General features: G+C 54.3%; 1 protein-coding gene across 7 annotated transcripts in view; it reads right to left on the bottom strand.

Moving 5' to 3' along the window:
• KAZN (kazrin, periplakin interacting protein) overlaps nucleotides 1–27,615 on the bottom strand; it is a 992,786-nt gene that overhangs the window by 40,082 nt on the left and 925,089 nt on the right. For 5 of the 7 annotated variants that reach the window (XM_032495235.1, XM_032495236.1, XM_032495240.1 and 2 more), the window contains 5 exons: nucleotides 13,911–14,047; nucleotides 10,525–10,695; nucleotides 6,343–6,532; nucleotides 4,252–4,382; nucleotides 1,329–1,379 (listed from right to left, as the gene is read on the bottom strand). In XM_032495235.1, coding sequence (XP_032351126.1) covers nucleotides 1,329–1,379; nucleotides 4,252–4,382; nucleotides 6,343–6,532; nucleotides 10,525–10,695; nucleotides 13,911–14,047 — 680 coding nt within the window. The remainder of the gene's footprint in view (nucleotides 1–1,328; nucleotides 1,380–4,251; nucleotides 4,383–6,342; nucleotides 6,533–10,524; nucleotides 10,696–13,910; nucleotides 14,048–27,615) is intronic. The other 2 variants (XR_004325348.1, XM_032495239.1) reach the window with 1 other exon arrangement.

Below are 27,615 nucleotides of genomic sequence, written 5' to 3'. Positions count from 1 at the left end.
GGGGGGCGCCGGCGGGTAAGAAAGCCGGGGGTCTGCCCCACGCTTGCTGAGCGGACTTGGGCCACTTACAGAGCCTCTCGGGGACAATGGGACCCATCCAAGACTGACAAGAGGATGTCGCTAAATGAGGATAAAAACGCTTAGAACAGCACCTGTCGCATACTAAGCTTTGGTAACAGGTGCTGGTGGGGTTTGTACTATAATTATCATTTTTAAGTTGTTTCCCCGCAGCCTTCGCCTGCTAGTGGAGGGCCTGCAGGAGCACGACCACGCACTCGGGGCATTGCAGCAAGTGTATAAGTTCACTGCAGAAAAAGTCCCCGTGGGAAAGGGGGCATAGGAGAGCCCAGAAAACGAGGAAGTAGGAAACCTCAGCTTCACGTCAGCCAAGAGCAAGGACCCTGGCCCTTAAGGCTCTAGATAAGAGGCAGGACTGGCCACGGTAGAGGCTGAGGCTTGGATTCTAATCCCAATTATGTTACTACCTATGGAACCTTATAGAGCCCACAGCCTCTTTGAGCCCAGTTTTCTCATCTGTGATGTGGGGATTGTTAACAGTAACCACAACGACGACGAGGAGGAAGAGGAAATCTTCCTGTCGGAGTAAATACAGGACTAGGGTGATGGCTGCAGGAGAGCTTTGCAAACTGTTAGGGGCTTTATATGAATGCACAGGGTGACATGATATGTCAGAGAGGTGAAGGTTAGACTAGATTTAATGATTCCTAAATACATCAGAATTATCTGAATTCTAGGTCCCACCCCCCTCATCTGGTGAATCAGAATCTCCAGGATGGAGGGCCCAGGAATCTGCATTGGAAAAATCCTCCCTGCTGGGCCTGATGCAGATGAGTGGTGCAGAGACCAGCATGTGGGAACCCCAGGACTAGAGAACTGATCTCAGAGACCCCTTCTGACCCTTAAATTCATGTTGTTTTCCTCCCTGCAGCCCTTTCCTCACTCAGGATAGTGTGTTAAAATGTTAAAAATGAATGAAAAGAAGTTTTCTGCAGCAGGGGGCCCAAAGAGCCCAGAGCCCAGGTCATCAGCCTTTGGCGGCCAGAAGACACTCAGCGGGGCTGCATGGAGGATGTGTGGTGCGCTTAGTGGGTCCAGATCCAGAAGCCGACACAGAAGGGGAGACCTAGGTGCCAAGCTTCGCTCAGGCACCAACCCACGTGTGACTGAGATAGTGGCTTAAATGCTCTCTGTTCTGGGTGCCCAAGTATGGAAGTGGGGATGTTGAGAGCTCAGGGGGAACAAGGGGTGAAGTCACGGTCAAGGTGGGGTGGAAGGAGGGTCCGAGTGGCGAGGGAAGGCACACCTACCTGTACAATGGGGTTGTGTAGGTTCTTCTGAACTGGGCCGGGACTGTCGCCCTGTAGCCAAAGGAGAAGAGGAAGATGAAACAGCAGAGTCACGTGACACACAACAGCAGAGGTGGCCCGTGGAGCATGGGGTCTTCCATGGAAGGTACTAGGGAATCCACCCCCCACCCTTGAAGCAGACACTTCCAGGTAGCGCCATGATGGCGCCTGCGGTTCATGGAAATGCTGCCTGGACCAGGGTCCTGGTCAGAGGCCCTGGGGTGCTCTCTTGCCTACTCTGGCCTCTTGACTCCTAACACCCTCTGACCAACATATCAGTCACTCCGAGGCTTCTAAGTTCTTGTCCCAGTTGGTCCTTCGAGTTAGAACTGGATGTTGGTTACAGTTGGTGCTTTTCCTAAAGAAATAAAACTTTATAGAAAAAAGGCACAAAATAAATAATTTTGGGACAGGAAGACTCTGGGCATTATGCAGCCTCTAATTTCCCCCCAAACAACACAGTGAATCTCTTCTTTTGTGGAGGGGCAGACAGGGCTCGTTAGCCTGATTTACAGATACACAGAGAGGCTCAAGGCAGTCCAACAGTATGGAGCTAATTAAAACCAGAGCTGCAACTCAAATTTGGGACTGTCTGGTTCTTCCTGGTCCAGTGTTCCCAACCGTGGATGTGCAAAAGCCTTTGTCACAACCCAGAATCGGTCTGCTCTACCTGGGGGGTAAAAGATCATTGGGATCTTAAAAGTTATTACTAGGGAGTCCCCTGGTGCTCATTTCCAGAATTGCAGGCAAAGTGCTCATGAAGAAACAAAGTTGAGTGTCACCTGACCCAGTGTCCATCAACCTTCTCCAGCCTCTCTGTGCTGAGTCCCACCTCTTCTCTAAGCAAGTGGCCAGAGCATGAAAGGATGGGGAGATCCTTATCCCAGGCCAGGCTGTTCTTGCTGGTACCAGGCCAAGTGCCTGAGAACAGAGGGTTACCTGGAGCTATTTTCAGGCTCTTCCTGGCTTACCTGTGTGCGCATCTGTTGAGATGGGGGATGAAGGTGGTTGAGGGAGGGCGGGGATGGAACAAATGGTAGTTCAGTTTCTAATCCCATCTCAACGTTTGCAACCAGAACTGGTCTGGCAGGCAGCTAAGATAAATCTACCTTGGGTAGGGCCATCTTTGCCAAATTTATGGGGAAGAGGCTGAAGCCAGCGCCCACTGAAATGCCTGTGTAGATGACTGGCTTGTCAAAGCGCCTGTTTCCTGGCAGCAGGGCCCTGTATAAGGTGAGCTTGGGAATAAATATGCCGCACCTGCTGCCTGGAGCAGCAGGTATATGCCAAGGCCAAGTTGGGCAAAAGGCTAGGTCTGAGCCACATGCAGTGCAGAGGCCTTTAAAGAACCCTTTTCCAGCAGCCTTTTGGCTGTCACAGCGCCCTCAGGCCCACCACGGGAAGACAAAATACGGCCCTTGGGAAGGTATTGACATTTGAGGTGTGCTCAGATGCTACAGGGTGTCTGGCCCGCCCTGTAGGAAGGAAGGGCCCTGCTGGCTGTGGGAGTAACTCAGCAGTGGTCCCTCAGAACCAGCAAGTGGACATCAGAGGCTCCTTTGCTGGCCCACTTTCCTCGCCTTGGTTCTGTTGTCAAGACAGCCTTTGTCACCAGGGTTCTCTCCTGGGAACAAAAGAACAGGTTGCTTCCTTAAGCCCCAGTTTAAAAAGAATCCCAGCCCTGAGCAGGATTCAGGCCTGAAGCGACCTTCTCCCCGCTGCGAAGTGGCCGTGAGAGGCCCCAGTCAGCCATCCTGGATGCCCACGCCACCAGGCCGAGGCACCTTATTTCAAGTTTAGTCTCAGCTATCTTTATAAGGGCTCTTCATTGTTACTGTAAATTTGGGAAGAAGTTTCCATTATGGTTACTCACAAAGAGAAAAGTTACTGATACTTAGAAATGGAGACTCATCCAGTACCGGCATGTATGTCTAAATAGTCTGGTGGCGTTTCAGGTTATTCTCGTGGGGTTTTCCAGGTAGATAATCATCCCACTGGCAAGTAATGGTAATTTTTGTCTTTTTTTCCCTCCACTGTATTTATCCCATTTCTTTTTTATTATCCATCTTGGTTTTTAGTAAAACAACATTAACTGAGTTGTTGAGAAAACCTTCTGGTGCATTTGAAGACCATTCTATTGTGTCTTCAGGACACGGCGGGGGAGCCTTCCGTATCATCAATCACATGATGGAACAGAAATGAAAAGGGGCCCCTGCACCCTGACTCCAGTGTTTCACGTCAGAGCTGTGACACGGCGTCCTCCTGTCCCCATATGCTTGACCACCCCACCTTCGTTCACCCGCTCACTCTTGGGGAGCCTGATTGTCTGCCCCGCTGTCATCAGGAGTTAGGTGCGCCTCTTGGTAGCAGGCGCCTAGCATGCAATCAAAAACTATTTGATTAAAGAAGCAAGCAAAGCAAACAAACTTGAAACAGATTCACCGGATGCCTCTCCAGAGGCAAAACGTGCAAAAACTCCTGGAAATTCAGAAAACCCCGGCTCATTCCTGGATGAAGGACCAAGAGCAGGCTCTACAGGGGAACGGAAGTGGTGGTGGTGAGGCCCCGAGCCCTGGAAGGTATGGTCTGGGAGGAGAAGCCCGCGGGCCCAGACGCAGCCCACCAGACGTTAAGCCCAGGCCGCACGGACCCTGCGGCCGACCCAGGCCCGCCTTCCTCTGGATTTTCCTTGCCCTCCCGGACACAAGGAGCCTCTCTCCCCACAGCCATCTCTTCTTGCAAAAGGAAAGAACAGAACAGGAAATGCCTTCGCCAGAACGCTCCCTGGGTGGACGAGAGGAAACAGTGCGTCCATCTTCCCCCCTCCGCCCCCGCCCCTGCGGTTCCCGGGGCGGCGCCCAGGCCCTGCGGCTGCTGGCCTTACGTTGCAGAGGGAGTGCGTCCGGTGTCGAGGGGAGTTGATGTCGCTTGGCGTGGACGACCGGTCGCCTTCAGCCGCAGAGGCGTCGGAGATGACGGAGGGCTGCCGGGAGTGGCAGGGGCTCACCCTGACCGCTGGAAAGCAGGGGCAGCCAGTGAGCGAGGGGTGGAGAGACTGTCCTCGCCGTCCCTGCCTTGCGGGTGACTCCACCCCCCGCCCCCATCATACAGATGAGAACACAGATGCAGACTCAACTTCCCCTCCCCGCCTCTAGTCCACAGCCCCACGCAGCACCAGAGAGCAGCGGCCGGGAAGAATCTCCCGTAGCCTCTGGACGCAACTCGGCCCCCTTCTAACAGGGTTAAGGAGAAGGGGCAGGAGTTTCCAGGGACCCCAGGACTGTCCTCACAATGCTTCCACTGCCTGGACCTGGTGTCATTCTAACCACTGGTCAGCACCAGCTTCCCCAGCGAGAAGCCTGGAGGCCACCGCTGGCTCCTCTCCCCACACCCCCATCCCCCTCAGCAGCAGCACCAAGTCTGGCCACTTCTCTCCAACCCCACTGCCAGTACCTGAGCCCAGGCCACCACTCTCTCCTGGGCGACCATGGCAGCCTCCCAGGGAGCCTCCCTGCCTCCACTCCTCACTGCAGTGAGAGCCGGGCGTCTGGTCTCTTTACCTGGGGGTAGATATGTGCACTCCTCCTCCAGGCCGAAGGGACACAGCCCTGCCCACCCCAGCAGCCTCAGCGCACGTCACACCGGCTCTCTGACGGTGCCCGACACCCCATCTCCCTCCTGCCTTGGCCTTTGCTGGTCCTGCTGCCTGTCGGGCACATCCTTGTCATTCAAATCTCAGCCTGTCCTCCCCCAGTTACCACTCTCTCCACTTTTTTTTTTTTTATCAAAACACCTGTTTTCCATTGATTTTTCTCCCTGCACTGACTGCAATCCGTAATCATTCTATTTGTCAGCTTAGTTACGTGTGCTGTCTGTCTTCACCCCTACAGGGCCAGCTCGAGGAGGGCGGGCACCCTCGATGTCTTATCCATGGCAAACCCCAGAGTTCACAGTGCCTGGTGCGCAGTAGGTGCCCAGTCAGTGGTCGTCAAAGGCCTGGAAGCCTGCCCAAGTCCCCCAGCAGATAGCTGGCACTGGCTGGAGGAAGTGCTTTCTGTTCAGCAAGACTGAGGGCCTACTATGTGCAGGCCCACGTGAGCAGGGAGGGCTGTATTACTGAGAAAGCCAGTCCTTGCTGCCAATGGCCATGCGGTCATACGGAAGTGTGTGAGGCCTTTGAAGCCAGGGACTCCCAGGTAGGCGACAGCAGGACCTGCAAGCTCCAGAGGCCTGGAGCTGCCTGTCCCCAGCCTGCACCTGTCACACAAACGCGGCCACTCACAGGAGGGACAGAGAGTGGAGCCAGGTGGGCCGCAGGTGTACAGAGGGGTTTGGGGCTTGTACTATGGCCAGCGGCTGCAGGTGCTGACCAGAGGCCAGTATCTCCCTACCCCCGGTGCCTGGAGCACTGTGACATTTACTTCTGGCCCTTCCACACTTCCTGTGATGGCACAGAGCCGTCAACCAAGGAGTTCTGCTTTCTCCCCTGCGAGAGGATGCCCATGTGACCCAGATGGGAAAATCAATGCATCCACCCCAATACCTAGACACAGTGATTGGTCCAGAGGTGGGCGTGTGACCCTGGCTGGCCAGAGTCCTTCTTGGGGATTTACTATAGACACAGAGATCTCTCTTGAGACTTTCGAGCTGCAAGGGCCTTAAAAGCCTGAAACTGCTGGAGATGGTTTTGCTGTTTTGTGGAAAGAGGTGGCCTAAAGATGAGGACAAAAGGAGGCAGGCAGAGCTGAGAGCTGGAGGGAGGGGGTCAGACAGACCCAGATATGTCTGAACCTTCGGATCCCGCTATGCCTGAGGTCCACCTCTTAGACTTCTCAGTTACATGAGCCGTAACCTCGGCCCCACACCCCTCTAAGCAGCTATAGTGTGACTATAGAGGCCGCCTCCCACCATGGGCCCGATGGCCTCCTGAGATGCCCCCCACAGCTGCGGCTCGGCCAGGCTGGGCCGGACTCACCTTGCCGGTCTGCGGGGTGGGGGGGGTGCGAGTGGTAGAGAGTCTGCTGGCTCTGCCGGATGGCCGCGGTCAGCGGGAGGTCCGCTTGCACCACCCACTCCTGGTTGCCGTTCAGCACCGTCTCGCCAGGCATGGCGAGTGAATGCCGCTTGGGGACGTCCTTGGTCAGCGTGGCTAAGGACTGCTTGGCCTGGAGAGAGAGCCAGGGGACAGGAAGGACATGACATGATCAAGGGGTCCTCCTGGTCTGCTGCTTGGCCATCATCCCCCAGCGTGAGGAAGGCACGAAGCCCACCCCTGGACCAGGGCCTCTCCAGCCCTGCCCCGCGTGCCAGTCAGCCACCACCTGAGGGCTTACTTTGGGGTCAGTTACCCCTTTGTTCCTGCCAACACCATGTGAGACCAGAAATACGGAGAGCAGGGGGACCGAGGACATGCTTAGCACGCATTCTTTTGGGTTCTCCAGGGACCAGCTGGGACCTGAATGAGATGGTGAGAAGATGGTGTTCTGCCTTTCATCACCTAACTTCCTTCCAAATTCCACGTGTGACTGTCCCTTCACAAGGTGCTGTGCGGGGCAGGCTGGGGACAGCGCAAATCCTCAGCCTGGCTCTCAGGATCACGAGAAGGCACAGGACACAAGGATGCCAGGGACAAGCATGGGGCCCAGTTTGGGCAGGTGGGATGGTCACCCAGCACTTCCTTCCTCTGTCCACCGACCGAGGTCTCCCCCAGCTTTGGGTTACCTCCCTCCATGGCACAAGGCACAAATTACTTGGGGGAGAAAAAGGGCACATACTAGCAATGTATCAAGCGTATTTTTTCCATCATATTCAGCTTTACTTCCTCACTGGCTCCCCAGGCTCATGCCAGGGCAGATGGGGCACGTGGGGAGTGGGCCAAGGGTCTCACACTGAGATTCCAGTGAATTTGGGGGTCACTACAGGTGGCAGGGCCACCGTAAGTGCTGGCTTTGCCTCTAATATGAACACAGATAAAATGGAAAGACCCCTTCTCATCTCTCTCCTAGCTCCAGAAATGTCCACACTTTCCCCAAGATCCTGGCTCTTCCAGGCAGAGCAGGGGTTCTTGAGAAAGAGATTCCAGCCAAAAAATGAACAGTCTTTCCCTAAAGCTTGAGACACCGTTATCACATTGACCAGCTGTGTTATTGTAGACAAGTTGTTGTTTTCTCTGAGCTTCCATTTCCCCATCTGTGTAATGGAATGCCTGGACCAATCTTTAGGGCTCCTGCTAGCTTGGATGCCCCAGGAATCTATAAAATCACTCCCCTTCCACTGCCAGCCCCCAGGGAATATAAACCCATATGGCAGTGGGAGGGTGAGTTGAAGGAGTCAGCCCCGCCACCCCAAGCCAGGTAATAATCTCCCCCTGGTTTAGAAATCAAACTGCGTGGATTTGATTCCGCTCTGCCACTTCCTTGCTGGGGAATCCTGAGACAGGCCCCCACCTCTCCGTGCCTTCATGCCCTCATGTCTGATGTGGATAACATGGTTGCTATGGAGAGCACCTGGCTGATGGTGAAAAAAAAGCTCAATAAATGTTAGTGACTGCTATTACGAAGCAGTTTCCACTTCACAAGTAGGAGTCAGACATGGAATAATTCACATGAAGGCTGAGGATGCTGTCCGGTCTATTGTCCTGCTCAACGAGTAGCAGGCTGTCAGGATTATTTACGTCTCCCTGAGGTCAAACCATCCGGGAGCTGGAAGGGGGCCGAGAGTTGTGTGCCTCCGCCCCCAAAAGCCCGGAACAGGCCCATGAAGGTTCCTAACTGCCTAGAGGCCAGAATGTATTTCCAGGATGTCAGAGAGTGAGCCTGGGCCCAGAGGGATGCTGTGAGTGCTGCTAAGTGGAATCCTCTGCTGGCTTTTTAAAGGACTTGCACTTGTCTAAGGACCATCTCTCCTGCCAGACGCTGGGAGGATCCCGGGACAGGAACCTTTTGAGCAGACACGAGAAGGTCAGTGCTCTGCGGACTCTGGCTGCACAGATGCACATCTGCATCAAAGGGGCAGCACATTTGCTACAAGCTGACCTGACTACCCTCTTCCTGTCCTGTCCAGCCCAGAGGCACCAGCATGAACTGATGGGGGAGATACTGGCTCCACACCATCTCCAACAACTGCAAGCCTGGGGATGGAGGGAGGCTCTGGGGGGACACTGTCAGGTGTGAGTGGGCCCTGACCTCACATGTGTGGCCAGGGGGTCTGAGCTCAGGCCCAGTGCTTGGAGCTGGTGGTGGGCAAGGGCTGGTCTGCTTCACCCATCCCCAACACCAAACACCAAGAGAAGCATTTGCTTCTTAGGAAGCCTTTGTCTCTGACTTTTACTCAAGTGAAACGGCTCTTTTCAGCTGCACAGGGTGTGTGGGGAGACCAGGCAGCTTCCGCATGGGTTCAGTGTTGTGGGCAGGTGTGAGTTTCCCAGCCTGGCCCCCATCTCCTTGGTGGCACTTCAGGGTCACTTAAGAAATGACCCATCACCAGTGCTGCAACCCTTCCCTCTGCCGCCGAGCCCTAGGCTGTGCCGACATTACAGCAAATCCACCACTTGGAGCTAACTACTCACACTTAGAAGAGGGGTCTGATGCCCTCCAGAGGGAGGAGGAAAGAACCTGAGTTTCACTGGCTAGAACCAAAGCAGGCTGAGTTATTGGGGCACAGCAAGGGGGGAAGCAGAAGGGAGGTGGCTCCCAATGCTGAAAGACCCCGCAGTTCCCCAAGATGCTTGAGGCTAGTGGTCCACGGCAAGGAGGACACATCTATCCATCCACAGGACACTGGGAAGACTTGGGAGAACAGAGGTCTCGCCTCACTCTGCACTCCCTTCCCAGATCTGCAACTCGAAAAGTTTCTGTCTGGGCTGCAGGGCTGCCAGCACGAAGGACCCCACTGATGGGAAGTTCCCAGAGAGGGAACCCAGCAGTGGTAGCTTCCTCCTGCCTGGGCAGCTCTGACCACTAGGGGTCAGCATTGGACAAGGAGTCCCAGGAAGCAGCGAGAGGACTTGGTCCCAGAAGGGGGACAGTGGATCCTGACCTGCCCTGGGCGACCCCTGGTCCTGAAGGAAGTGCCCATAGGAAAGCCTCCTGTTGTCATCTCACTCACCACGTACAGGCCGCGCTAAGTGCATCTCTTGCATTATTTCACTGAAATCCTCACAAAGCCCTATGGGTTATACGCAGTTATCCCTTTTGAGACTTGATGGCACTAAGGCTCAGAGAGGTGAAGGGTCTTGTCTAAGGTCACACAGCTAGGAAGGGCTGGATTTGAACCCAGAACCCATGGCAGTAACCACACTGTTGGCCGGCATCAGTGCTCTGCAGTGGAATGCTCAGTTCTCTCTAAGAGCCATGCACGCCTCCCCACCTCTCAGGAGTTCCCTGCACCCGCTCCTTCCAGCCACCGCTGCACTGAGTCCCTGGTGGTTTCAAGGGCCCTTTAAGCGATGAGCTCCCTGGAGTTTCTCAACCACCTGGCGGGGAAGGCAGGGTGGGATAAAGACCTTCACCCTCACCGCAAGACCAGATGAAGGTCATTGAAGCTCAGAGAAGTTCAGTGAACAGCCCAGGGTCACACAGGAGCAGGCAGAACAGAACTCCCGGGCTCTGGACCTCGGTTCTGCTGCTAGGCCAGGCCTAGACACACCGCCTGGGCTCTGTGTCCCCACATGCAGGCTGCACATCTCTGAGGAAAACACGGTGTCTGGAAGTATTCTGAGGGATTGTTTTGGATGAGAAAAAAAATAACATTTTTTTTTCCTTGAGGACCCAAGTTAAGACATTTTCACTACAGATGAAAACAGGAGGGAAAAAAAGGAAATAAAAGTCACTTGTAATCTTACTACCCAGAGATAACCATTGTTAATTTTTTTGTGTATTTCCTCCCAAAGGTTAGTGGATGGGCTCCCAGCATGCCCCACGCCTGGCCCCAGGCAGGTGGATGAAAGGCTTCGTGGTAGGGAAGGAAACACGGAGCATCCCGGACCCCGCCCTGGCCCCGCCCCCGCCCCGCCTTGGTCCCGCCCCGCCCCGCCCCGCCCCTCCGGCCTCCACTCCGGACTCTCAGGTGAACCCGCGAGCGCGCTGTCTCCCAGCACATTACATCGCGTCCGGCAGATGCCCGACCAGGCCCGGGTGGGCGAGGGGAGGGGTCTCACCATGGCCAGCTCGGCCTCCAGCTCCTTCATCCGGTTGTCCTTGAGGTCCAGCTGGGAGCGCAGCGCCGTGGCGTGGTCCGTGGCCTCCTTGGCTTGGCGCCGCAGCTCCCACTTCTCGCGCTCCAGCAGGTCCTTCTCCTTGGCCAGGGCTTTGACGGCGTCCTCGCTTTCCTGTGGGGAGGGCGCCGGACGTCAGCACGGGGGCGCGGGCAGGGCCTCCTCTGGGACCAGAGGAAGCCGCGGGGAGGCCCCTGCGCACCGCACGTGGCTGGGCGCTCCGGCCCCGGAGGAAGAAGTCCCTGGGTGCCAGCCGGGCTCTGCCACAAACTAGCTGGGACACTGCACCAGAGACAGACCATTGGTAGATGCTCAGCCGTTATGTTTTTCAGTGGATACATGAGCAAATGAACGTCATGGGTAAGCTGTTTTAACTCGTCCGGTCTCGTTTTTCCATAGTTAAAAATGGGGGTGGAGGGACAATACTGCTTGTTTCAAAGAGTTGTTATAAACACTAAATGACTTCCTGTGAGGGAAGTCAGTTAAATGGAGTCTGACAAAAGTTAGGGTCGGCAGTGGGTTTGGGTTTCGGTTCTGTTCTGTTGCTGGGTAATGTGTGTGTCACAGGAAAACGGACAGAGGAGGCGCCTGCAGTCCAGCCACCTTGGCTGCCATGGGGCCCTGCCACCGTCCCACAGGGTCACAGCCGATGGTGGGACAGGCTGAACCCCCAGCTAGCTGCTGTGACTGAATGCAGAACAGTCCTCTGCCCGGCACCCCATGGCCTGTGTTCCCCGTGATGCTGAGGGAAGGGCTGTGGGCTTGTGCTGGTTGGGCAAAGCCAGCAGGCAAGGAACAGCCGGCGGAATCGGGGGCATGACCTCTGTTGGCCAGAGCCAAGTATCAGGACAGCAGGCGTCCTTCCCCCAGACGAAGGGTCCCAGCAGGAGGCCCTGCCCACCCACCCAGCCACGGTCTTCCCATCCGCCAAATCAGGAGCCAGACTCAAAGTCTCCACACAGCCTGGGACCATGGGGAAAGCGGTGGCCACCCTGCCTTATCTAACAGCCCTGTCGCTGAAGCACCTTGACTTCCAGGTGCCAGAGACTAGGAGGCCGAGGGAGACACTGAAAAGGCATCTTTCTCTGTGGCTGTCACAGAGCTGTACCTGTGGCTTAGGTTCTGGGAAGAGACAGACAGTCTGGGTTGATTCCTGGTTTTGCAAGAACAAGCTGCAATGACGGTCATGCCTCAGTTTCCTCACCTGTAACATGGGATCATAGCGCACGTACTGGGGGGTGTTATTGTGAGGAACGAATGAGATAATCCCTTCAGCGCTCAGCATGGCGCTGGGCACACAGCAGGTGCTCACTCATCACTAGGATGCTGCTCAAGTGTCTCTGAGAGGACTTCCCCAACCACCTTTCTAAGAGAGCAGCTTGGGGTTCTCTCCAACCTGTGTCTCATATTGGTACCTGACACTGGTCATTCAACCAACATTCATGGATGCCATCAGCAGGCATGAACCAGAGGAAGATCCCTGTGCCTGCGGAGCTTACACTGAAAAGCCCTTCTGCACGCTTGGTGAGAGCAGGAACGTGCCACTCTAAGTCATCGGCAGACACCTGGGTCCCAGGACAGCAGCCTGGCAAACAGCAGCCAAGAAGCACTGCTGAATAAGAACATGTGTACAGCAGCGGCCGGGATATCACAGGGCAGCTCTCCCAGCCTGGGTGAGGGGAGGACGCCCAAGTTTCCGTGTCACCTGCTCTCCCAGCTTCTCGGTCTAGAGGAGGTGGTGTCTGTATTAGAGGGATGACTCCTTCCAGGATGTGTCTTCTAGGGTCAGGACGCCTGGGTGTGAGTCTCAGCTCTGTCCACTGCCAACTGGGAGGTGCTCAGGTCATGAGGGTGGAGCCCCCATGAATGGGGTTAGTGCCTTTATAAAAGGGACCCTGGAGAACACCTTTGTCCCTTCTACCAAGTGAGGACACGGCAAGAAGTCTGTTACCCAGAGAAGGATCAAGAAAGCAGGTGGTGGTGGGTTCTGTTTCCTTCTCTCTGCTTCCATAGGCTGTCAACTTAATGCTACATTCTGTCTGCAAATGGTGGGCATGGGGAGCAGACTTCTCGAGACCCAGCTCACCTACTGTGGGAGGATGCAGGCAGGGGAGGCTGGGGCCCTGCTGCTCAGGGCTGGTACCCAGGGCACCGAAAGCTCCAGACCACAGTCAGGCTGTGGGTGGCCTGGCTCAGGGAACTCTCTTGGCGCTGTTTCCATCCTGGAGAGGAAGGGAGCTGCATCCGTGGGAGGTGAGAGGGAAGGTCACCGGAAGAGACAACGGTGGGCTGTAGGCATGAAGCACTGAAATTCAAATTCCACCCCTGACACTCTGCCCCTCAACTCTGGCTCAGAGGCAACACACTCACATATCCGGCCCACTGCCACCAACCGTTCAAAGAAGCGTTCAAACCCTGCTCAGCCAGGAAACTTAAGGAGCCTCCTACCTTCTGCTGCAGAGTACACGTGAACCTGGGTCACAGCCCTCGTCCTGTGGTGTCATGTACTTGAAAGGCAGTTTTCAACACTTTTTCTGCCCTACACACTAGAAGATCACAACTCTCTCCCTGCAGACACAGTACCTCATTAAGTCCTGCGTGGTTGGACGGACTGACTTTTTAAAGTTTTGGGACCCTCTTCAGCATGTACACAGCACATACACCAGACAGATATCTGCGGAACTAAATTCCTCAGTCATCTGACCAGAAACTCCTACTCACCCCACAGTGCCCAACTCATATGTCACCTCCTCTCTGAAGCCTTCCAGGACTCTCCCAGCAGACAAAGTTCCCTGCTGGCTCATGGTTCTCCTCAGCTCTCTCTTCACACTCTTATGATGGTATTATTAGTAAGATATAGCTGACATTTACTGAGTGCTCACTACGTACTAGGTGCCATGCTCAATGCTCTGTATTCATCATCTTCTCTAGTCCTCATCACAGCCCTAAAAGGTCTGCATGTGGTCGTTGTTTTGCAGATGAGGAAACTGAGGCTCTGAGAGGTTAAGGGAGGTACCCAAGGGCACACACGTGGGGAGCTGGGCTCTGAACCCAGGCTAGCCAGAATCCAGAGCCCACACTGTCACTGACTGGGCTTTCCCGTCCAGGCTTGTCTGCCCTGGAGACACGGAAACCTAACTAGGGGTTGTGCTTGGTTCATCTCAGCACCCAGGCCCGGGCCTGACACATCAGGGGCCTCCCCAAGTGCCGATGAGGCGACGGGAGCAGTGTGCCTGTCTTGGGATTGGAGAGGCCGACCCGGTGCTGTGGGCGGTGCCGGGGGCGGGGCGGGGGCGGGGCAGCGGGTGTGTGTGCGGGGAGGGCCCCACCTTGCGGTGCTGCTCGTAGTTGCGGATGAAGTCCCGGAGCTGCTCCTCGCGGCTCTCCAGCGTGGCGTACAGCTGCTGCATCTGGCTCACCAGGTCCGTCTTCTCACCCTTCAGGCGCTTGCGGTCTGCTTTCATGGCTGGGGAACAGAGAAGCGAGTGAGTTTCCGTGGTCCTAGCTGAGAAGGGACCCTGTCTCCATCCCTTTATTAACAGAGGAGGAAACGGGCTTCAGAATGAAGAAGTTTCTCTCCCAAGCTCCCATGTTACTCAGTGGCAGGATGCGAACCCAGGCCCGCCTAGCTCTAGAGTCCAGATTCTCATTTCTCGCTTTTACTGATCCAACCAGGGGAGCAAGTCCTGGGTTGAAGTCTATCCCTGCCCTGAACTGGCTAGGTCCCCAGAGGGAACGAGCTGGAGGCCTGGTGAGCCTGTGACCCCCATGGCCCAGGAAGCTAAGGGGATCCTTGATTTCCCGCCAAAATGACCCCCAGGGCTCACTCTGAGCCCACCAGAACTCAGCCCAGCCCAACAGTGCACCGTCTGTCCCCACTCCCATCACAGGGGAAAGAGTTCCGTTAAAAACACACAGTAAGCTATGACACCAAAGGCATGAATAACAGAAGAAAAAAACAGATACATTGGATTTCATCAAAATGAAAAACTTTCATGCTTCAAAGGACACCATCAAGAACGTAAAAAAGACAACACAAGGAATGGGAGAAAATATTTGTACATCATATATCTGATAAGGGGTTTCTATCTGGAGTATAAAAAGAACACTTACAAACTCAATAATAAAAAGAAAAATAACCCACTTTTCAAAAATGGGCAAAAGATCTTAACAGATGGTTCTCCCAGAAATGGCCAATAAGCACTTGAAAAGGTGGCTGACATCATTAGTCATCAGGGAAATACAACTCAAAACCACAATGAGATAAACTCCTACTCATTTAGAGTGGCTAAAATATAAAAAGAAGACAGTAACAAGTGTTGACGAGGATGTGGAGAAACTGGAACCTTCATACACTGCTGGTGGGAATGGAAAATGGTGCAGCCTCTGTGGAAAACAGCCTGACACTTCCCCGAGTGGTTAATAATATAGTTACCCTATGACCCAGCCATTCCACTCCTAGAAATGAAAACACATGTCCACACAGAAACATGTATACATATATGTTTAGAGTAGCTTTCATCATAATGGCCAAAGGTGAAACAGCCAAATGTCCATCATCTGATGAATGGATTGTTAAAAATGTGGTATATCCAAATAATGGGCTATTACTTGACCATAAAAAGAAGCAATGATTCATGCTACAACACGATTAACCTTGAAAATATTATGCTCAGTGAAAGAAGCCAATCACAAAAGGCCACACGCTGTATGATTCCACATATGTGGCATGTCCAGAATAGGGAAATCTGTGGAGACGGAAGAAGATTATTGGTTGCCCAGGGCTGGGGTGGGGGGTGGCAGAAGGGGTGGGGGCTGGAGAAAGGAGGGGTGGTAGCCAAAGGGCTTGGGGCTTCTTTTTGAGGTGATGAACGTGTTCTAATATCGATCATGGTGATGGATGTACAACTCTGTGAATGTAATAAAAACTTCTGAATTATGTACTGTAAATGGCTGAATTGCACGCTATGTGATTTATATCTCAATAAAGCTGTCACACACACACACACACACATATGGTGCCATGCGCCCCACGCAGCAGTGTGACTTCTGCTCCCTCCAGACTCCCCTCCCAGCACTGGCTCTGTGGCGAAGGGTGTGGAGAGGGACGAGCCCAGGCCTGTTCAGAGCAGGTTCCAGCCGCAGGGTGGGCCCCACGGCTTTTCCCAGGGTGCCCAGACCTCCGGTCCCTCCCTGGAGAGAACACTGGGAGGGAGCAGAGCAACTCCTCGGCTCTGGAAGCTTCCAGCCCGAGAAGGCACAGAGTGGTTAAGTCCCTTGCCCAGAGTCACACAGCCATGTCTGACCCCAAGGCCCTCACACCTGACCCTACATTATGCTGCCTCTACTCCCAGACCCTGGAGGGTCCTGGCCCCGTGGCCAGCTGAGGGCAGTGATACGGGGCAGGCAGTGAAGGTGCCACCCCATCTTGTCTTGGACACTGAACCTGCAAATTCAGCCTCCGATGTGAAAAAGTATGGCATAGTTCAGCGCCGGACATGTGCTAGCATCCTTCTGACCCTGCAGAGTTGGGGGACTCCTATGCCCCTCACCCCAAGCCCTGTAAAATGGGGTGGAGGCAGGTGGGCTGGAGCCGTGTTGTCAGGTGCAAGGAGCCACGGGGAGACCCCTGCAGTGGAGACCCCAAGTGTTGGGGAGCCTTTAAATTCCAGCTTTGTGCTTCTGGGCTCCTGCACCCGGACTTGTCTCCTTCGTGGCCAGCTTGGCGGAGCAATAACTCAGGTCACCGTGGCCCGGAATTCCAGGCCCGCTGGGCTGGAACCTTAAAGGGCCGGGACAGGAGAGCCATAGACAGAGGACTCTCACTTCCCTCTCCTGTCAGGAGGGGGTGGGAGGGAGCACACCTGTGCTCTAACTTGCTGTGCCCACCTTGCAAGTGAAACTCATTTAAAAAACACCAAGGCGGGAGGGTGTAGCTCAGTGGTAGAGTATGTGCTTTAGCATGCACGAGGTCCTGGGTTCGGTCCCCAGTACCTCCATTAAAAAAATAAATAAATAAACCTAATTATGTCCCCCCCCCCGGCAAAAAAAAAAAAAGAAAAAAGAAAAAGAAAAGAAAACCCAACATCTAAAGATGTAATCTGGTCAGAAAGGATGTTACAGAAGAGCTTGAGCCCAGCTGTCCCAGAGGAATTGGAAATTTCCATCTGCCATCTTCTCTGCTGCTGGCTACCCTCCCGTGACTGAGCTGGCTGGGTAGGTATTTTTGGCATCATCATCATCATCCCATTTTACAGAGGAGGAAACTAAGGCCACCCAGCCAGTCAATGGCAGCGCTGGCACCCGACCCTCAGTCTCGGGCGGGTTTCAGACCTGCGGGGTGTGAAGGCGAAGGGGGAGCACTGTCCAGGGGAGGGGCTCCTGGGGGGCCACTGACCCGAGCAAAGTGACCCCTGCCACTCCCCGGGGGCACCTCGGGCAGGGAGGGGGCCCTGTGCCCCAGTGGGGAGATGTTCACCAGGGAGTCAGGTCTGTGCCCTGCAGCAGCCGGTGGCTGTCGCATCCCTGCCCTTCGGGGGGAAGTTAGACCTCCCTGGGCTCTGATTCGCCTCCTTCTTTAGCCCCGTCTGGATAAGAACCAAGCTGCAGGCTTTGCCCTTGGCAACTGGAGGCTCTGGGAGGCTGTCCCGTAGCGCGGGGCTGGGCCTCTCTTCACTTTCACCAAATGGCCTTGAGAGGAGCGACCCTGCATCCTCGTGCTGGCCTCCCCGGTCTCCTGGCGGCTCCGTGCTGCACCGTCTGCGCATGCGGAGAGGCTGTGCGTGTCTCTTCTGTCCATCGGTGGAGGGCTGTGTGCTGGTGGCCTCAGCTGGGCGGCAGAGGGTTTTGCTTCCCCTATCTGACTCCCAAGAGCACGGGCTGGATCTCTGCCTTCAGATTAGCAGCCTGTCCCTAAGAGGGAGGGGGGCTCACCTCAAACTCTTCGATTAAGCACCTTCTATGTAGGAGACTCCATGCTTGCTGCCATGCGGGGGATGGAAACAAGCAAGACATGGTCCCTATCTTTTGGGTGGTTGATGGTCTAATAGAGAATGACACTAGTCTCCACCCGTCTTCCTCCTTATCAAGTCTCCACCCATCTACCTCCTTACCTTACCTAACCCCAATTCTGTTTGTGCCCACTTAAAACCCTCAACTTCCCGAGCAACCTTGCAGTGAGAGAGGTCTTATATCGCAGTTCTGGCCACTAAGATGTACACAGAAATCTACTGGAAAAACCACTGTTTTCTTTATAGAAGGTCACGGGATGCTGGCATTAATGCTTGCCTTTTGCCCTTCCTCTTTCTTCCTGCTGGGAATTTGGATGTGACATCCTGAGGCACAGCAGCCATCTTATGAGCACAAGGATGAAGACATGAGCTGAAAACGGGGAGCAGAAAGACAGAAGGGGCCTGGACCCTTGATGGCACCACCTAGGTCAGGATTCCTGGTAACTGAAGAAAAGTAAACCCCACTGTTTGTGGGATTTCTCATCATGTGCAGCTCAGTGTGTTCCTAACTGACAGATCCAGGCAGGCTGTGAGAAGGGCCGTCACCCTCCCGCCCCCCACGAAAGGCTTCACCCCATGGTTCTTTCACGTGAGCTTCCCTTGGCGGGGGTGGGGAGGTCCCTTCTCTGCCCAACTCTGGGCTGGACCCTGCCAGGCTGAGGACTGAGAAAACACAAAAGCCGAATCTCTCAGAATGAATGCTGAGTGAAGATCACTTAAAAACAAAGATAAGGTGCCTCTGGAACCAGTGTGAGCCAAGGAGCCGCTGTGCGGTCTGCCCAGCTGTTCAGAAGCATACACACCCACAACCCACTCTAGGAAACGCACACAGAGGAGCAGGACTGGGGAGTGCCTGGGGACGCCTGCACTGGCCAGAGGTGGGAAAGTGGGTGTGTGTGTCCCCACTGAGCCCAAACGTCCCCAGGTGCTGCCACCCCAATAGATGGGGAGGCTCCCCAAAACGGGGGGCAGTACTGTAACACTTTAAGGAAGCAAGGAGGTTAGACTGACAGACCCCCAAGAAATAAACTACAGACACAGCTATGAAATTTACACAATGGAACGTGTACTTCCTTCCGTTGTCATAAATATGCTTTTGTTTTCCTTCAAAACCCCGTTCAATGTTCTCTGAATGCTCCTAATGCAAGGTGAGCTGATGGTCCATGAGCAAGATAGTTTCCCTCTGTGACCGGCCTCCTGCCTCGGCCCTAAGCTCCCCAGTGTTCTGTTCTCCTGCCCAGCCATACGGCTTCACCCAGGCATGTTCCATTCCAGCAGCCAGACCACCGGAACCACTGCCATGGAGACGGGTGATGTCATACCCAGCAGACCCTGCAGGATCTCGGAAGGAGACCAGCCCGGCTCCCGGGAATGTGGGGACTCTGGGGATGGGAGGGAGGGTGTGTGGGGAAGGACTGATTTTTCTGACTCCAGGAGGCCAGATGCATGCATGGTTGGAGGGTGTAGCCAGGGACTTGGCTGCAGCCCTGTGACGATTTCTCTGCGGGCATCACTCTTCTCAAGCTTCTGAGGTTTGCTTTTCCACAGCAGACCCCGTCGTCCTTCCCTGGCTTGGGAGGCCACATTCCCTAGCACAGACACGGGGCAGGGTGGAGCAGTTTAACTTCTGCAAATGCAACTCTTGGCAGGTGGGGGCCAGAGAGAGAAGAAAGGTCTCTTTCCTCCTGCCTTGGGCAAATCACCCCCCCCCCCACCTCCAATGCCTAGGCGATGGGAGGCCGCAGCCCACGTGCAAAGAACAGCACAGGCTAATTCTTAGTGTTTGAGCTTCTGGGGGCCACGGGCCTGGAGAATAAAGGATTTTATGGGGGCATTTTTGAGCATGTGAGGGTCTCTCCTTACCCGCTGAGACAGTGCCTGCAGTGTGGACCTTGCCGGGCAGTAAGGGACCAGGCTCTCAGCTTTCCCCTCTCCGAGCCTCAGTTTCCCCTCAGCATGGGAGTGCTTGATTCTGCGAGCTTCCTTTGATTCTGAGGTCCTAGGAGACTTCGCCTTGACCACTAACACTAACCCCGTGTCCATGGCCTTAGCCAACACCACCTGGAGTGGGGTGTGGGGGTGGGCATTTGTCTAGGGTCAGGGGATCTGGGTCTGTCCCTGGCTCTGAAACCTTAAGCAAGTCACATAGCCTTCCAAGCCTCAACTTCCTAGATATTAAAATGATTTCCATCTGCCAGGCACCACTCTAAGCCCCAGTGGGTTTTTGTCACTTAATTTTCACAACCACCTTATGAAGTCAGTCCACATTACAGATGAGGAAGTGGGCTCCCAGGGAGATTAAGAAACGTGGCTAAGCAGTAAGCAGCCGCGCCCACCTGGCCCTGGCACCCATCCACCCTCCTACCCCACCGCTCTGCTGGCTCCCAAATCACCAAGCCCCAGTGAACCCCACATAGCCCGGTCAGCCTCATCTGCTCCTTGGGACCGTGTGCTGGGGGTGGGGCTGCACCTGCCTGATACAGGAGGGAACTGAGGCTCAAAGGGTTAACCTACTCACCCAAACCCACACGGCTCAAGCACGGACCCGGGCTTGCATCCCTGGCATCTGACCTTGAACCCCTCACAGAGCTCTCTCATCAGCCTTCCTATGAAAGCGCATTGCTGTGAGCAGCAGAAGCTGCATCGATTCACAAAACCAGTGGGTGATCCAAATATTCGCACCAGTTGCTCCTGCTATGAAACGCTGTTTCTGTATCTGTCTTACAGTCTCAAAGGGGCTTTCTGAGGTTTCCATCACAGGCAGTTTGACATTCTTATATGCACCCCATGACTGCTCCGTGACTGCTGGAAGGAGGGTGTGTATGTGTGTGTGCGCGCGCGTGTGCATGTGTGTGTCAGCAGCTCTTCAGGAATCCCCCTCCAGCCACCCCTTCCCCTGGCAGGATCTCCTGCCAGCCCAGGGCACAGCCTCATTCCATGGTCAGATTTCCCATTAGTCTGAGCTCAGAAGACTGCTGGCCTGGTTCTGGATGGTCCAAGGCCAGGAGCCCTTGTAAAAATTCCCAGGCTGGTGGACCCCAGACAAACATGGGCTTAGAGGTGGGGAGGGGTGGCGGGCAGGATCAAGGAGACCTCAGCCTGTGTGTGACGATCCCAGCTGCTGCCAGCAGGGGGCCCCCCTTTCTTTTCCATTCAACATTTCTGACCAGTTGCGCCTTCAGCCTCTACAGATTCTGGGAAAGGAGGGGTGGGCAGGTGGAGCCAGAAGGGCTTGGGAAACCCCTCAATAAACACCCACCATAATGTTCTTCCGGCTCAGCTTCCCTTTACAGATGCGGAAACTGGGGCCCAGAGAGGGAAAAAATAGCACACAGCGACTCAGCCTAGGTCTCGCGATTCTTAGGCCCACACAGTTCTGTTAAAAGCATCAGCTTTGAAGTCTGCCTATCAAAATTTACTGAAGCCTCATTTCTCCAACGTAACACATCTGAGAGTGAGTCCCTGACAAGCCTCCCACCCAACAACCTGCTCCTCTCGGTCTCCCCAGGCTCAGTTCATGAGGACCTCAGCCTTCCAGCTCCTCTGGCCCCAAACCCCAGGATCTTCCTTGATTCTACTTCTCTCATGCTCCACACCCAACTCCTCAGCAAGCCATGCCAGCTCCTCCTCCAGTGTGTTATCAGAATCTGGCCACTTCCCGCCACTCCTCAGTCCCCACCCTGGTCCGTGTCACCACCACGCTGTCTGCACCATGCAGCGGCCTTCTGACTGGTCTCCCAACCCTTTGGTCTATGTCAGCAGGGAGTGTCCCCTAAACGTGCAAGTCAGATCGTGCCCCTGCTCTGCTCCTCTCCTGTCTCCCTCAAGGGCGAGCGCAGCCCTCAGAACAGCCCATCAGGGCCATGTGATCTGTCACACAACCCCCAGCCCCAAACCTCTGTGATCTCCTCCCCAACCACCCCCAGCCCCCCACCGGCTCCTTGCTGCTCCTGCTTCACACAGACCCCCCCACCCCCCACCCAGCGTCTCTGCTGGTCCCTGCCTGGAGCACCCTCCTTGCTCCCCTACCTGTCCCTGCGGCCCACTCCTTCCCTCCTCCAGGTCTTGACTCAAATGCCAATTTCTCAGCAAAGCCTTCTCGGGACACCCTCCTCACTCCGTCCCTGGTTTTCTCTGCTTTGAACTCGCCACCACCTAACACTCCACATTCTGCGTTTACTGCGGGGAAATGCTGTTTAAGCACCTGCCTTTCTGCCCAGGGCTTCCGGCCTTCTCCCCTCTTCAGAATTCAATGCAGCTTCTTTTTGGGTTTTCAAAGCCCATAGTTCATGCCTCTACTTGCTGCAGGGGGGCCCTGATGTCCCGCTAGCCCTGCCCACCCCACAGGAATGTGCACCAGCAGCCGGCAATCCAGACCGAAAGCTCAGGCCCATCGTCTCCCAGGCTAGCCTAGAAGCCGCTTGAAGGCAGGGCCCGGGCCTCTCTGACGGTACTTCCAGGGCGGCGCCAGGTGTGGTCCACGCAGGTGAAGAGTCCGGGAGAGATGACTTGAGGGTTTGAGCTGCTGCTTCCTTCCCTGATTCTCCAGCTTAGGGGATCTCAAGAGAGGACCTCCATAGCCAGGGCGGAACACACACTGCCTACAGGGCCCCACCGGGGACCATCAGTAAGAAAGGAAGGGCAGGTGGGGACCTAGAACACACGTCCCGCCTAGAGGGGCAGCTATTCCGTGACTGAATGAGGCCCAGCATCGCCACACCTGCCAACTCTTCCAGAGAATTCCAAACTCCAGATTATAATTCTTATGTTTTAAATATCTCCTTATTATTCAATATTGGTGATTAATCATACTGCCCAACTATGCCTGTGGGACCTTGCATGGGGGCTGGACTGCTGATCCGAGCAGGTGTCAGTAGAAGAGGGAACATGGGAGAGATCTGGGTCCATCCAGCCGCAGCTGAGAAATCAGCCTCTGTAGAGAGAGACCTGGGTTCGAAGCCCAGCTCCACTATTTACCAGCTGTGTGATGTTGGGTAAGTTCCTTAACCTCTCTGTGTCTTTTTCCTCATGTATAAAGTAGGATAACAATTTCTATTTCAACTGTGGAAAGCAGAAGCCCTGCCTGCACCTGAGGATGACTGCTGGGCTGTGCTTTATCATTCCAAGCGATGGTCTAAGAGAGGCATCTAGAGGGGACAGGCAGTCTTGAGAGGGAACAGACACCTTGTTGGGAGAGTTTCAGCAGAGGCTGCAAGATCACTAGGTGGAAGGCTGTCTAGGAGCCCGGGCAGGGTGGTGATGGGAGGAGAGGACACGTGGCCTCTATTAGCCACCTGGAGAGCACCTGCCAAGCCCAGAGGCCTGGGGCTCCCAATGGGAAAACTTAAATGGGAGGGGCGAGGCCAGCCCCCAGCAGGGGATTAGGCACCTGCAGACAGTATAAGAGATGCTGCGGGGTTGGAGGGCCGTGGGGGCCCTTTGCAGGCTGTTCCTGGTCCTAACTGGGGACAGGGGCACACTACTGCTGCCGCCCACCTCTCAGCTCTGAAGAGCTCGGAGCTCATTGGAAAGCCCGGAGGGTGAGTGGCAGTCCCAGGAATCCAGGCCCCCACTTCCTGCTGAGGGAACGGGGAGGCTGGGGGCGGAGAGGGGGTGGTGCTTGTTTTCCAGCCTCTGAAGGCAAGTCCAGGAAAGTCTTCCTTCCTCAAAATCACCACTAAAAATAGTGGCAGGGGATGGGCCTGGAACAGTGACATTCCCTAGACTGGGGTGGGGGGAAGGGGGTGGTGGAGATTTCTGGAAAGCATCGGTCCACAGGCCCCGCGCCCCACACAATAAGGACTATTTTTAAAGGCTCATGTCTGTGTGTGAGGTCACTCTCAGGCAAGAGGACAGTGCTGGCTTGGCTCTGAGAGAAGAAGGAGGTATGGGACAGGGAGGCAGAACACCAGGGTGTAAGCCAGTGTGCTGTGTGGCCTTGGGAACTTACATACCCTCTCTGGGCTTTGGCGTCATACTCTCAAGATGGTTCATCAGACCCTCTATAACCTTCAGGAAACTGCTCTGAGCACCCAGTGGCTGGGGGACTGGTCTCACCATGCCCTCTCTCCAGCAGAGACCCAGCCGGGCTGTTCAAGGTTAGATGCAGGTGGCAAGCTGGTAGCAACAGACAGCCTCTTCCCAGGCAAGTTCAGAAGGAGGGCGGCCAACAGAGAGCAGACCCCGGAGCTAGCCGTCTGGGTTCAAGCCCAGCTTTGCCACTCACTAGAGGTGTGACCTGGGGCAAGTCACAGATCCCAGTTTTTCGCATCCATGAAAGAGGGATGGAGTGCCGGCCTCAACCCATGCCCAACAAGTGTGCGTCCATGTTCGCCAAGGGACCTGCATGGAGAAGTTCACAGAAGCACTCTCTGTAAAAGCTCCAAACTGGAAGCTGCCCGGGCAACCTTCAGCAGAAGGCCTGCACCCACCGTGGTCCCTTCCCAAGGCAGATGGCTCGATCTAAGGAGAACGAGCGAATTACAAAAGCCTTTACGGCAGAGAAAAAGGGCAGAGTTCATCCACTCGGCGAGGAGTCAGGAGGAAGCCGTCCATGGACAGGACCCAGGAGAGCTTTCAGGAAGCCAGTGACGCTTCTTGATCTGGGTGCCGGTGAGACAGGGGTGTTCAGTCTGTGACAATTCACCAAGCCGTGAACTCGAGATTTGTGCTTTTCTGTAGCTACATCATACTTTAATAAAAAGTTTTAAAAATAGGCTGTGCCTCATAAGACTGGCTTTATACATGGAATGCACTCAGAGCATGTCCAGTGCTCTGTAAATACCAGCCCTTGTCAACTGGGGGGAGGTGGTCCTCACGCCATCAGGGACAACCAACGAGACGGCAGTGAAGTAAGGCAGCTCCAGGTATGGACGAGGGGAGGGCTGCCCTCACTGCGAACCCTGCAGGATTCCTGGGGCTCAGGAAGGAACGTGAACTTGGGGTTGGTCCTGGGTTCAAAGTCCAGCCCTGTCCTGTAGGCAGAGGGGGCACTGTCTGTGTGCAACTGTGTGGGGAGTTAAAGGAGAAGATATCCGTGAAGGTGCACTGACAGTGCTGGAGTGACAAAGGGCAGGGTGGGCTTCCCCGACCTTGATGATGACAATGACAATGACACTGTAGGAGCAGTTACATTTATTGTGTTTTTTATGGGTTGAGTATTATTCTATACCTTCTAAGTTTTCACTAAATTTTCTTTGTAACAAGCCTGTGAGGTAGTTACCATCATGGTCCCCAGCTTACAAATGAAACAGAGGCAAAGATCCATTAGGCTGACTCCGTGGGTAAGTGGGGGATGCAGGGTTCAGCCCAGGAGCTCTGACTCTGAGCTCATGCTCTTAACTTTGTCCAGGTGGGCAGCGTCAGGAGCAGCGCTGGCTGGGGAGGATGCTGGCCTTGGCGGTGGGGAGGAGGGGAGCCTGGTGGCCTCAGCCCATGAGATCCCAACTCCCTGCAGGACCCAGGTCTTCCTGGGGGACCCGCTGGGTCACCTCACAGGCCCAGGACAGCTGCTGGGAAAACACGGGTTTCTGTCCAGGTGGGACTCACAGCAGGACATCAAGGATTCAGGTCTTGCTCTGCCTCCCACTGTCTGTGTGCCTTTGGGAAGCCACGGGACAGCTCAGATACTCAGCGTTCTCCTTTGTGGAATGCGTACAATAAAACCTGCCAACCCCATAGACCAAGCAGTGCCTGAAGATGAGCTTTACAATCCAGAGGCCTTCAAAGGTGTGAAGACGGCTGTTACTATGGGGCAATGCAGGTGCCCACCTGTGCTGTCTGGGCAGGCATGTCTGTCTCCTTCTGGCCTAAAGGATTAACCAGCTGCCACGGCCACGGATCTGAGCCCCCGTCTCCCATCAGCTTTCACAGTCACAAAACTCACATTCTGATCTTCATCTGACTCCTGGGAGAGTCTGAAACTCCTTAGTTTGGCAGAGGAAGAAAGGGGGTGTTTTTTATCGATCCCCCTAAAGTCTCAGTGGCAATAGTTCATATTTTACATTTTGCTATTGTCTTTGATGCCCCCCTTTTCCAGGATGATGGTGACTGCAGCTAACAAAGGCGTGGCATCGAGAAATCACAAGAACCAATTTCCTTGTCTTTTCCACTGTCGGCCTTGCTTCTGTGCTGTAGCCAGAAGCTGGAGACCGTGGCTGCTGCCGTCCTCCGGCAAAGGGCCCCAGCCAGGGCCCCCAGCTACCTGAGACCACACCTTTAATTGGTGGGGCACACGAATTTTATGGCAGGACTGGAAGTCTACTGTAACTAAGACCTCTATACAATATCTAGACCATTGTGCCCAGATATATTAATGACTTTACATTTAAATGTTAATGAATGTAATTAGACGAAAGACTAGCCAAGCTTGTCACTAAACATACATTCAGGACTGGTAAACTCTTGCACTATGAAATTACACATGTGAGCAGATGCACACAACTTGGACTTCTCAGATGGACTCTGACTTGTCTTACCGAAGAAAAAGCTCAAAGGGTTGTCCAGAATAGGAGGGGGGAAAGGAGTAAGCAGGTTGGGGGAAGGGCTGGGGGGGTCAGAGGGGGAGGACCCTAAAGATCCCCTGGAGTCCTTGGGAATTGTGAAGATCAAATGAGTTAGTACATGTAAAAATTTGCATGCCTCTGTGGATGGAGAACTCACTACTCCTAGGAGTATCTGGTTTCAACTCTAATGAGCGCATCCCAGAGGCAGGCTTATGCGATTGGTTTGGCAGGGTGACACTGGGGCCTCCCCCACAACACTAAGTTTATCTGCAAAAGGTGCTTTAAAACAGTAAAGCATCCTCTAGGCCGAGAACAAGGGGAACAGGACTTTGCTGTAGCTTTAGTAACAGAAAGCCTTGTATTTATTAATTCAGCAAACACTTACTGTGGGCTGACTGTGTGCTGGACAGAAGACCCAAGTCACACAGCTCCATCCCGACAGCTCGCAGGGGGCCTGCTCAGACCCCACACTCCAAGCAAGAGCGAGCTCTAGGCACACAAAGCATTGGGAAGCCACATTTCTCCTCGATAAGTGAGTGACTGGCATTGTGGGCTGTCCATCAGTCTCTTGTGAGTTTGACTGATGTGAATCTATCATGAGAAATCTGACTTTCAGAGCTAAAGCACAGAATATAGGATTACAGCAAGGAGATGCCATCCCTTCCCCAGCCATCACAGTTTGTCTAACTTATATCAACTCTAAAAAATGGTAATATTTATTTAATGTTGACTGTGTGTGGTATTCTAAGTACTTTGTATATTATTAATCTTTATAGCAACCCCGTGAGGAAGGGACTATTATTCCTACTGTTATACTCCCATTTTACAGATGAGAAAACTGATTGATAGCAGTTAAATCATACAGACAAGCTTCCTCCATAGAAAAACACCAGCTTTCAAAGGCTTAGGTCTCATGACCCAAGAAAACAATTTAGCCAGAGTCAGGAAGGGTAAGGGACAGGAATTTGGCAGGGGGCTGGTTTTGGCCCTGCCAACTGCCCAACTGTCCCTTCAGAATCAGTAGCAGCTTTCAGACAACAGCCCTCACCTCCCTCTAAGCAAGGGCACGTGCCCAGACTCTTCCCGGGAGAACGGCGTTCCTGACAGTGACAAATGCCCAGAGTTCCCTGCAAGCCAGCAAGAGCCCTGAGCTCAAGAAGCACAGACCTGAATTTCTGGGCCCTGCCCCTGGGTGTTCCCTGCTGTAGAAAGGTACCCAGCTAAGTTCAACGAGTTAATCAGAGACTTGGCCCAGATATGGTTTGACTTTGAGACAGGTGACAGAATTATTTAAAAAAGAAAACAATACAGCAGCCACAATAACCATAACTGATCTCTGCTGTGGGGTCTTGTGCTTGACAGACGTGACCCTTTTCCTTCCGGGAAGCACCTGGGCGAGACGTGCAGTCCCACTTCACAGATGGGAAAACCGAGCAAAGTTAGAGTCATTTGCTCACAAATGAATCAGAGACTGACCTGCATTCAAATCACAGACTCTGACCCTTCAGACAAATTCTCCT

Source organism: Camelus ferus, chromosome 13 (genome assembly GCF_009834535.1).
Source record: "Camelus ferus isolate YT-003-E chromosome 13, BCGSAC_Cfer_1.0, whole genome shotgun sequence".
Classification (NCBI taxonomy): domain Eukaryota; kingdom Metazoa; phylum Chordata; class Mammalia; order Artiodactyla; family Camelidae; genus Camelus; species Camelus ferus.
Note: the sequence above shows the minus strand (reverse complement) of the source record. Positions and strands in the feature narration are given on the sequence as shown.